Consider the following 12,536-nt stretch of genomic DNA (forward strand, 5'->3'; position numbering starts at 1 on the left):
AGATATGTATGCATATATTGGTTACATGTAAAAGTATGAGTGGTATGAAATGATAGTAGTAATTGTTTAGGTATGATTATTAGTTACCGTTTACCTTATATGTTTATATGCCTCACTAAGTCTTTGACTTAGCGTGTAAGTGATTTACACGTAGGTTTCGATAAGAGTAAAGAGTAATGTAGAGCAAGACAGGTCAGTTCTTCTTACTAAAGGTCAGATCAGAAAAGATGTGAATAATATGTATTTTAGTATATAAAGTTCTAGTTGGCATGTTTTTCAAAAGAATCTATTGTTTAAGCTATGAACATTTTTATAAATGTTTCGAATAGTTATATGTAAATAATAAGTGAAAGATACATGCTCTGATTGGTTTTGTAATAATGAAAATGTCTTTTATGTAAATGAGTCATTTATATGTTATAAAAGTTTTAAATTACTCACTATTTTATACAAGTACATGTTTTAAAAAGGTCAATGTGATACCTCGGATTCGTATCCGAGTCGGATACGAGTTGGGGTGTTACACCTACTGCAGCTCTATCTCTATATGTGGGAGGTAGATATTGTATACTTCCTGTCGTCAAACGTTCCAAGCACAAGCATACTAGAGGACCACAATCCCCTCTGGCTCCCTGCGTTTGTTGTGGCGCAGTCTCGTCTCTGATCATTGTAAATTTGAACTTCTTTGGCTTCTTGTTTCCAGATTTTGTCCAATAATCAATCGCATTCAAGTATTTAGCCAAATGATCGCTCCATCTCTTTGTAATAATATCTCTCAAATCAAACAATGGTATGTAATTCAACATGCTGTCATATACTATTGTCTTCAGGGATGGGAGCTGAAGCTCGACGAGAAGCCAATGATGATGTTCCAAAATAGGGATAAACACCTGCAATCATAAATAATTGCGCACATCAAATAAAATTTATGAAAACCTTTAAAATATTAAAAAAAATAAATACTAACCTTATCGACCTCCCACCACGCAGGATAAAGTTTAGCTTTTCCATTAGCCAACTTATATGAAGCATCTCTCTGATCGTTCAAGTGAGCTGCGTTAAAAGACGTCGGCATAATAGTCTATCGAGTACCTCTTTTCTTCAATTTCCTTATTATTAGAAGACGTGACACTCATGCATCAATATGTTATTTTATAAAATAAATAAATAAATATATTAGTGAATTTATTAATAATTTAAAAAAAATTAATCAAAATGCAATATAAGAAGAATATAATACTTACCCCCCCTTCGAGGTAACCATTATCTTCAACCCCTAATAAAATACCCCACCAAGACCGATCAAGAAACAAGTGAATAGCATCATAAATTTGGCATAGGTCAGAATAACACTCATTGCTCTGCTCATGTAGATAAAAATCAATTGCGGTCTTAGCCCAAAGGATATTATCCGTAATTGTGTCCGGTAGTGTTTCCATCTCCTGTTGAAGAATGGTACTGGCCGATAACTCATACGAAAGCCAACACACATCCATCATATCGGGCACGATAGGGGGTTTATCAATATGTCAATATATGACGCCAAATGAATCGGGCTCTTGAACGGCGGGCGGGACCACTTGAACGATGACAGGGGCCTCTTCAACGGTGGGAGGGGCTTCTTCGATGATGAGAGGGGCGTCTTGAACGATAGAAGACGCCTCTTGAATGATGATAGGTGCATCAGGCTTATTCTTACGGAGTCTTGGCACTAGTGGGGTGAACGAAGACGTAATGGCACGTGCACGACGTTTGATGCGTGAACCCCGTCGTGCAAGAAAAACCCGACGTAAAGCATCTACCTTATTGGGCCGCTGAAAATAAATTAATATATAAATCAGTAAATAAATAAATAAATAATTCCGAAAAAAAGTTATTTGCATTTTTAGTATAGTATTAAACAAATTTACCTCATTGCGTAGAGTATTAACCTCATTCTGCAACAATGAAATAATCTCGCGTAGAGCGGCAACCTCATTGCGTAAGGTAGATACCTCACCACGTAGCACACCATTGCCATTGCGTAAAAAATCCACCTCACCACGTAAAGATCGAACCTTATCACGCCATGCACCATTATCTTCACGTAAAGTACCGACCTCATCACGTAATTCCCCTAACTCATCCCGTGGAGGTGGAGAACAGAGAGATAAATGTCGTGGCCTCTTTGTCGGTCGCCTATAATGAGGTGATGGTGGAGAAGAGGCTCGATGATGTGATGGAATAGGTGATGGTGGAGGTGGAGAAGAGGCTCGATCAGGTGATGGCTCCGGGTGTCGAGTTGTAGAATCGGCCCGATCAGGTGATGGCTCTCGAGGTGGGGGGTGCTCATCATCCGTCCCATCAAAAAACCACTTACTAGCTTGCCACCAATCAGTGGCAAGCTCAGCCTCTGTGGGTGTCAGCCTCTGTAATGGATAGTTGGCCTCCTAACAATATAAAAACTCAAACAAAGTTAAACTTGTACTAGTAATAACTTGTTTATATACCATATATTATTTGTATGTTAACTTACATCATTCATCGTCGTATATGGGAGTAAATCTTCCCAATCCAACATGCGGATCATCTTCCAAGTAATAACCCTAGGAATATCATTTGATCTTTTTATCGCATATGTCCGCATGCTGGGGAAAACCTCAAATATCCAAATCTACAAAACAATATAATACACAAACATTAGTAATTGTTAAATAATTAATTATAATTTTGGAAACATTATATAGAAATTCTTACCTTAAAGGCCCAAGTAAAGCCTGTCAAAGTGTATTTAGAACCATCGCCCCGCAAACTTTTTCGGTCCTCAAAGGCAGACGACAACTTCTTCCAGGTAGCTTTCCATAGATATGAACCCCACTGAAACAGGTTACATGCATTTAAGTCCTCTACCAATAATATTAGGTCATCGGAGATTGGTTGTCTGCCTTATTTGCCTAAAAAGCCGGCATGCAAAAGTAATAAATGGCATACTCGGACAACATCAAGGTCATCCATTCGAGTAAAACCATCTTTATCAAATAATCTCTTCAAGTCGTCGACGTGTATACTCGGCTTCGACTTTTCCAGCTCAAGAAAAATCCGATATAACCATGATGGGCGGGTGATATGACTAGTGTACCGACCTACATCATAGTGTCCGAAGCGTAGACCGGTGATTAAGCAAAACTCCTCCCGTCCAAAACAAGTATACGCCGGTGCCAGAGGAAAATGAAACAATATCTCCTCATCACCACGTTGTACCCCCTCGGGTAGATCGTTAGTCATGGTCTAAAGAAACAAATGTGTCAACATAGTATCTCCACCCGTATGTTGCACTTTCAGCCATGGCCCGAAGCAAGTATCCTCAAACAAATTTCTTTGTAGAGGTGTAAGCGTCGACGCAATTTTAGTGGCTAGGCTTAATTTATTCCTTAAGGTCAATGCAGCCGAAAAAAATTTCTACAAAAATAATAAACATACCAAGTTAGATATACCAAAAACTACAAATTATACACTATAAACAGACATGATATTAAACAGTGAAAACAAAGCCAAATGTGTTTCAAACTAGCACGGTATTCACCCAAGTCATTATTCCATCATAGTTCACAAAATGCATCAGATAACATTCCAGAAGTAAGCACTTATATAAACATTTAAAAGGACAACATATAGGTTTAGTGCATGTTCAAGGACAACATAAAGAGTAGTAGTTTATTCTTGAAACTTAAATTAGCAACACTGTGAAGTTAGTATTTGTCTTTGTTTTTTGGCTGAAGAAATACAATTCATTCAAGTTTCAATTTACAGAATAAAAGAAGTTTCTGAAACTTAAATTCGCAACGCGAAAATGAAAATCGCAACGCGATTTTAGTTTGCGATTTTCATTTTCGCGTTGTGAATTTGGTGTTGCGATTTAGGGTTTCTTCAACAAAAAGACAAAACAAAGACAAATACTAACTTCACAGGGTTAAAGACTAAACAATTTAGCAGTATTAGCAGCAACCGAATGAATTTAGCAATCTCAGTGAAATGGTTAATCTAATAATAATACAAAAATTTAAAAATAAAAATAATTAAAAAACTAACCCTCGGTGGTTGATTTTCCATTTCTGACCGTGAATGGTTGTGAGGGTTGCCCCTGAGAGATGGAGATAGATGGATTTCGTCGGAAATGGGGACAGATTTCGTCGGAGATGGGGATGGATGTCGCCGTAGAGAGTGAGAGATGGAGATGGGACTGAGTTGTACTTTAGGGTTTTAGGTTAGAGATGATTTGCGATAATACTGTTTACATTTGTGTTGCGAAATTAATATTGTGTTTCGCGTAAAAACATTTGACTTTCGCGTTGCGAATTTGACTATCGCGTTGCGAATTTGACTTCTGTGTTGCGATTTACATATTCACATTGCGAAATTGGAAACTGGGTTGCGAAATTGGAATTCGCGTTGCGAATTTGTTGGTCATTTTGGCAAATCCAAAAAAAGTTGGTTAAATTCGTATATTATAAGGCATTTTTGGTCACTGAGGTTATTTTCTCTAATTTCATTAGCTTTTGTTTTCAATTCACTTACGGGTTCCAATTCTCAATCTGCTTGTGCATGGGAAAAAGTAAAGCTTGGGTTAAAGGTTTTTCCCCTCTCGAATTTAATCGCACATCTAGTTTTAGTGGGCGAGTCTCCTAGCAGGAATTTTCTCCATACACGAGTATTCAAACTCGAGACTTTGCTTAAACGATATCAAGCTGCTGAGCAAGGGATTAAATAATTAGTGATAGTCATATACCAAGACATAATTTATGTTATGAGATAAATTTATAAAATTCTAGGGTTAAATTCATGAAATTGTTGGAGACAAAAACAAATTATCAATAGAAAATATAAATAAAAATATTTAAATTATATAATATTTTTAAAATTTTCAAGAAAACAAATGCCCGTCAATTCCCTCGATCCCTGGTGATAGCAATGATCAAATTGATTCGATGTGAGATGACTTCAATTGATGAAGAAGGTGACAACAAGAAGGGAACGATATGGGACTTGGACCAGAAGTTTGATAAGCCTATGTAACATTCTCAATCTTTTATTTCTTCAATTTAATTGGGTTTCAATAATTTCTTCATTTCTTCAATTCATTATATATATATATATATATATATATATATTAATTTTAACTAAATATCTTATTTGTGTGTAACCAATTTCTATACATGTAATTTAATTTTATAATTTTTCGTTTCAACTATAAATTGTAATCCTTACATATTCATGTAACATTAGCACTAATATCCATAACGATTGTAATATTATAAACAATGAATGACATCTAATAATGCATCATTGTTGCATGAGTTACAAGAAATCATTATTCAACATAATCTTTTTGCGTTTAAGTTCTATTTACCAATTTTTTTGTCCTTTGTATCTAGTTTGAACACAAATCATGGATCAATCACACTTCTATAGTTCATCTAATATTGAAGCATGATCATTCATTTTATAGTCTCACTCAATCAAGCGGTCTAAAATATTATTCTCATTATATAGGAGGGACAAATTCTATGTTGATCATCAATATCCCACTACATATCATGACATGTTCAACATCAGTCTTTATAGTGCAATCAATGACCGATCGAATTAATCAAACTTTATTCAATTCGATTAATATTTAAAAAGAAAAACTGATTCGATTAACAATTAAAGAAAAATCCAATTAATTCAATTTTACTTAATTCAATTCAATCGATTATCAAATTAACCGTTTGAATGCTCATACTGGCTTAAAAAGCTCCACTTTGCTCTATTATTATCAAATAATAGTCGATCAAATTACAGTAACATACACTTCATACATTTTGATGAAATAATTTAACTGATCTTCTATAAAAAAAATTGTTTAAGAATCGAAACTAAAATCGGTGTTTTCCAATCGATCAGTGCCAACAAGCGATAACATGTTGTCATAAACATCGATATACCCGAAAGCATCAGTACCAGGAGGACACTCCAGAGCAGCATCAAGAACCCTGTGATGAACTCCATGAGAATCAATTGAATATCCTCCTTCGTGATTATGCCCGGAGAGGCAAACCTTCACACAATCGTACCGGTGAATCACATCCATTACTTGGTCATAGTTCCATAAAAGCGTCGTTTTGCTTGTTGCACCTGGATCTAATGGCAGATGACAACATACAATAACTTTCTGTTCCATATTGGTTGCATCCTGAAGTACACTATTGAGCCATTCCATCTGCTCCTTTCCAACTGCTCCATTGAACATAACGAACCTTCTATCAACACCTTCCAGTCCCTCCGGGCTGTTTTTATTTGAATTCGGGTTTTTTTCATTCAGTACTTTCATGGCCTCCAATGTATTCGGGTGGTCAATAGGCCATCCGATTGCACTGAATATCATATCCATCCAGTACAACAAATCTATAACCTGGGGTTGGTGAAAAGTCATAGTACGCGTGGGCATGACCACCGCCATGATTGGGTATCTTCAATAAAGGGAGTAACTTATCCCGTGGGAGATTGTAAAGACAATGATTGCCGATCATGTGATATACTGGACCATGAAAATTTTCAAACTCGCCTACTACTTTCTTCACAGCATCTAGAGATTGATCCTTGGGACACTTCCCATCAACAATATCTCCAAAGTTAATCACAAAGTTAAGATTCTTGCAATCATTCCAGCTCTTGACTGCCCTTTGTAGAACAAGAATACTATGTCTATAATACCGACGAACACCGAGGAATGAGTGACCGTCAGGGATATCAGCATACTGAACATCAGCAATAACACCGAAGGAAAATATAGGATGCCTGCCTTGCCCATTTGCTACTCCGGTTGCCAAGTCCATGAGAAAATCACTTCTTACTCCTATCATATTACCAACTCAAAGATTAATTTCGCAAGTCCAAATTGAGATAAATCAGTAGTGAAATGTATTCATTAAAAAGTGATTTTTTTTAAAGAAATTAATTATATGCATGGTGGATACAGTTGAAGCAGAGAATGTCATTTATTAACAGCCATCAGCACATTACTGAAAAGTTGTAACAATGTAAATCCCAAACAAATGTGTTAAACCTAAACAAAGCACTAGACCTTTCGGGTTTCTTCATGTTTTTTATCGTTGCAGAGGATTCACCTAAAAGATTAAGTTCACAATCGTAGGAGAGGTCTTGGAGGCCAATAATCTATTCAATAAGACTAAACTTTTGTGGGTGCATAAGTGCACATCAAGACCTCGAAAATAGATGATGTCAATAGTAAGAAACTCAAAGAACTTTACGGTTTAGAAAATTACTCAGCCAATTCCCATACGCAACCTTCTAGGATTCTGAATTATATAAACTGCAAAATACTTTTAAATACAATTCGCCAACATTGACATGAAGCATACAATCAAGATCATTTGAAGAGAGTTCGTTCTTATTCTAATCTCCTAGACCACATGATGAACAAATCATCCTGAACTAGGTATGTTTCTAACAATTTATTTCAGTATCCATCAGGAAAAATAAAGAACCCTAGTAACATAGACTCCAGCTAACTTTCCCTTGGAAGATTGTGATGCTCATACTTGTGTTTGTCCGTAATTTTGGCAGATAAATAGAAACAAATACAAAACATGTATTTGTATTAAGGGCAGATTCGAATTTGTATTAAGGGCAGATTCTTCAAGTAAAAAGAAAATCAAAGACAAAGTACTATGATTCATTGAAACTTTGGGAAAGAAATCAATAACCCCATTGAGGTTACATCAAATAAAAAAAAAATCCCAGATCAAACCCATGAGAGACGGATCAAGATAAGTTTGATAAATTTCAACATTTAATAGATTCCTCTCACTCTGCTTCTTAACCATGAAAATATTACAAGCATACAAAACGGAAAACTAATTCTCAAAGAAATATCAAAGAATATTATGCAAGAGAGAATTATTAATTGATCGAGTGATTAAGGATGCTCATGTTATGTACCATGTGTGTTCCAATCCTGACGTATATCTCGAACGTAATCTCTCTCTACAAAATAAAAAAAATACATATCTTTTGCAGTAAAAAAAGTGAAACAGAATGCAAGGAATACCCCGTTCTCGCTGGGTGTAATTGAATGGAGCAACGAAACCTATGATAAATGTTCGTGGTTGCAGAGATTGTGAGTCAAGATGGTGAGATGAAGTTGGATATGGAAGAAGGAATTATTGGGGGGTAGTCCCCTCATGTGGGAAAACAAAACTCACAAGCCCTGATGGGAAAATGCCCACATGCCCTTCAGCCCATTAAAATAACTAAATGTTTTAGATATGTTACGGTCTTATATTATTTTAAAAAGGCTTGAATTAAAATGGCCTGAATACATCATTGTTGTTTGAATATATCATTTCTATCGAATTACTTTTTAAAATATTTTATTTTTTTAAATTTTAATTGTTATTGTATTTATCCCAAACTGTTAGCTCTCTTGAAAATAAAAGTCAATAATAAATCAGTGGAATAGTTCCTTACTTTACCGAAGTTTGAAAACTTGAGACGAATAGAATATGAAAAGGGGCACGAAACCAATTTTGCATGAAAATATTTACGTGCGGCAGTTTTAATATATAATTTAAAAAAATATTATCGGAAATATTATTAGTCGTTAATGGTTTTGTTATTTTTTTTCTACTGATTTTGTTATTGTTTGGTACTTTTATCGGAAATGTTAAAAAATTTGATGTTTTAGATAAAAATAATAATATTTTAGTTAATTTTTTATCGATTTTATTATTTGACTAATAACAAAACTAATAACACTTTATTTTAACTTTATATTAAAGTATCACACTGTATAACTTCCTAATTTTACAGCCTGGTTATATTGCTTGCCCAGAATGGCGGAAGAAGATTACTAATCAGTGGTGGCTAGAATTTTTGTCAAATATTTAGACCTAGTGAGGAAGCTTCAGCTTGTTTATTGTTTGGAACCGACGGGATCACACGGAGTTTCAGTAGGGTCGTAAATGAGCAGAGTTGAGAGTCAAGCTCGAATATTGTTGAGTTCTATTTGAAAATTTTAAAATGAAGCTCAATTTGGTTCAAAAATTTTAAGTTTAAAATTTTCAAGCTTGACTCGAACTCAAAATCATGAATTGAAGCTAAAAAAACTCGAAATGAAAAAAAAATGTCTTAATTCGATTGAAGCTCAAACTTGAATCTAAACCTTAAATATATAAAAACCTTATATTGCATTTAAAAAAAATCAACACATAAATGTCAATATTATTAATAATTTATTCTATTTTATTAAATCTCAATATATTATATTTTTGAGTTGCTCGCGAGCTTTTCGAGTTAATCACGCGAGTCAAGTATCAAGTAACCCGTTTCGGCTCGTTAAAAACTCAATCAAACTCGAGTTCGAATCGAATCTATTCTAGTTGAGTATTTACCAAAATTTTAACCGAGCCGATCTTAAATAGCTCATGATCTGTCTCATCTAATTGATAATCATAATTTGTGGTTTAAAGATTATAATATTATTTATTTTGTTTTTCAATTATCATTTATTTAGGGCTTAAATGCTCATTTTCCTCTAAGTATGGCATTTGTACTTATTAAGACTTACACAGTAAAGGTAATTCATTATATCATTAAGGGTAAACTATGTCGATAGCCCCTTTTGTTATCGGTCTAAACAACATTGATCATCCAAAATAATAAGGGGAAATGGTACCTTACGTTATCGGTTCGTCCGATTTAAGTTCCTATGCTATTAATTTTGTTTAAGCCCATTTTATTTTAAGTCTCTTTTGTTGAAGTCACTAACATGGTTGAGGGACTAAAATCGAACGGACAGATGGCGTTAGTGACCATTTTCCCTTAATTTTTTTCGGTAATCAAATTCGGTCAGACTGAAAACATAGGGGATTATCGGTATAGTTTATCCTATCATTAAACAAATTACTCAAGGTGTTTATATAAAAGATGTGCATGACTAACTGCTCGTAGCCTCGTAACTAATCTAATAACAAACTAACTAACTTCAATAGCAACTAAATCTAACACTCCCCTCAAGTTGGAGGTGAAAAAACATTTTTCAGACACAACTTGCTGACTAAATAATCATGTTGTGTGCTAAGAGCTTTAGTCATAATATCCGCAAAGCAACTCGACTGATGCTATGTGTTTGGCTTCAACTAATCTTCTTGTATTTTGTCTCTGATAAAATGACAATCGATCTCAATATGGTTTGTTTGTTCATGAAAAACAGGGTTTGTAGCTATTTGTAGAGCTTCTTTAGTATCACTATACAATTTAATTGATGTTCTTCCTTAAACTCCTAGATACTCAAGTAAGCCTTTCAGCCAAACGAGTTCAGACACCGTTGATGCCATGCTCCTATACTCCGTTTCTGTTGAAAATCTAGCTACAGTGTTCTGTTTTTTTATTTCCATGATACTAAGCAATCTCCAATCTTAATACAGAACCCAGTGACTAATTTACATGTTATAGGGCAAGATTGGGGTAGATGCCCAATCTGAATCACTGTACGCAGTCACTTGATAATCTCCTGAAGCTCGAAATAATAAACAATGGCTGGATTTCTCTTTATATATCTTACCATACGTAAAGTAACATCCATATGAGATTGTTTCGGACTTTACATGAATTGATTTAGGTGATACACAGTAAAAATTAAGTCTGACCGTGTATGAGTTAAATCAATCAATCTTCTCTTTATATTGCTTTGAAACTGTGTAGATAGAGGTGAAGGTTACAAAATGAACCATCCTCGTAGTTGAACCTTGTTTTTGTGGAACATGTACTCCGACCATGTATCATGAACACTCTAAGGTCTCGTAAATAATTGTCGAAGTCAACTGTAGGTTTTGCTCCAAAGGAGTCAAGGTACATTTTGCTTCTTTCAAGCTTGTATCGCCAATCAATTTCAGCTAATACTTTCGCTGATTTAGAATCGAACCCTTCTCTGATTTCAATTCCTAAAAAATACTTCAAATCACCTAAATCTTTAATCTTGAATTTATCACTCAAAAACCTTTTTCAAATCTTATATTTCAGGAAAAATTGCAATAATAATTATATATATATATTCAATTAGATTCTATTTTATTGAATAAAAATAATATATATATTTATTTCAGATCAGATCGGGTCAGATTCAGATTTTATATCAAAAAGTCAGGTCGAGTAAGTCACTCCTAAATAAGGGTCGGGTCGAGTTTCGAGTGGATGATATATATTTTTAATCTAGTCGAGTTGACCAGAACCTGACTTGAATACCCGAACACTACCCATGCCCATCCCTGTTTGACAATAATTGGAATTAGAGATTGACGTAAAATTTTATGTTAAGGGTGACGAACCTCTAAAAGATAAAAACAAATTTTTAATAAAAATACATAAAAAAATCTAAAATTCTAAAATTTTAAAATTTGATAATTTTAAAATTTTGGATCCGCATTCATCCCCTCATTCCATCCCTGATTGGGAGCTTTGAGGGTGATGGCGGCAAACTAAGTTTATTCCGGCCCTTTGCTTGTAATTTAAGCCAAATTATCTTGGGGGAAAGGAGAAGAACGAGAGATAGAAACAGCGGATTGTTACAATGTTTTGGTACACTCAACTCCATTTGCAAATCTATACCATGAAAACGAACACTTGTGCCTTTTTTATAATCCTTTCATGGATGAACCAACATCGTATCTCATATTGGATTTTGGTTCCTATTGAAATAATAAACAAACCAATTTCTCTACTTTTGGAAGTAGCGAAAGGGTATATATATATATATATATATATATATATATATATATATATATATATATATATATTATTCATATAATTTTATTGTTGTTGATGAAACAACGCGAGTTGTTATTGTTATAGAATGTTCACTTCTTTTGATTTGGACAAAGAACTGTAATAAGTGATTTTAGAAAGAATGATGAGTTGAAGATGAATTTTGTTGGATCTAACAGAAAATAAATTCACATTCCTTTTCTTCTTCTTGCATGTAAATTTATATATCGAGTCTTACTATTGTTATATGACCTAAAATTATTAGACTGATATTGCAAATAAATATGATCGTTTAACGGTCAATTTGATCTCGACAGATTTTGTAGGGCTGTCAAAAATTTTGTCAAGAACATATTACTGACAGGAAGCTGTAGAGTTTCATCTAAAAAAATATATAAAATATAGTTCATTAGTAATTAATTGAAATTTTTAACAATTAATATTATATTTTAAAGATGTTTGAGTGTGGTTTTAGTTATGCAATTTTGTATCCCAAAGATCATGTGAATCACCTAATTAGCTGAATTTGTATGGATTGAGCATTGGACAATTTTTTAAATCCATGTGGACCCAATTTATCATTCTCACCCTTATTGTATTTTCGCATAAATTTAACCCTCAAAGTTATTTAATTGCATTATTTTATATCATATCCTAACTTAAAACCCAAAACCCAAAACCTTAAATCATATCCCCTTAACCTCTAAACCATAAGCTCTAGACCCTAAACAATA

General features: G+C 34.0%; 1 protein-coding gene across 1 annotated transcript; it reads right to left on the bottom strand.

Annotated features, from left to right (window-relative positions):
- Positions 1–5,800: 5,800 nt before the first annotated feature.
- LOC120122201 (manganese-dependent ADP-ribose/CDP-alcohol diphosphatase-like) lies at positions 5,801–8,229 on the bottom strand. The gene is given in 3 exon segments (XM_039141404.1): positions 5,801–6,394; positions 6,396–6,874; positions 7,981–8,229. Coding segments are annotated over 3 exon segments (1,059 nt in total). The 5' UTR covers positions 8,048–8,229; the 3' UTR covers positions 5,801–5,881.
- Between the last annotated feature and the right edge of the window lie 4,307 nt (positions 8,230–12,536).

The sequence above is a fragment of the Hibiscus syriacus genome, unplaced genomic scaffold (assembly GCF_006381635.1).
Source record: "Hibiscus syriacus cultivar Baekdansim isolate YM2019G1 unplaced genomic scaffold, ASM638163v2 tig00110384_pilon, whole genome shotgun sequence".
Classification (NCBI taxonomy): domain Eukaryota; kingdom Viridiplantae; phylum Streptophyta; class Magnoliopsida; order Malvales; family Malvaceae; genus Hibiscus; species Hibiscus syriacus.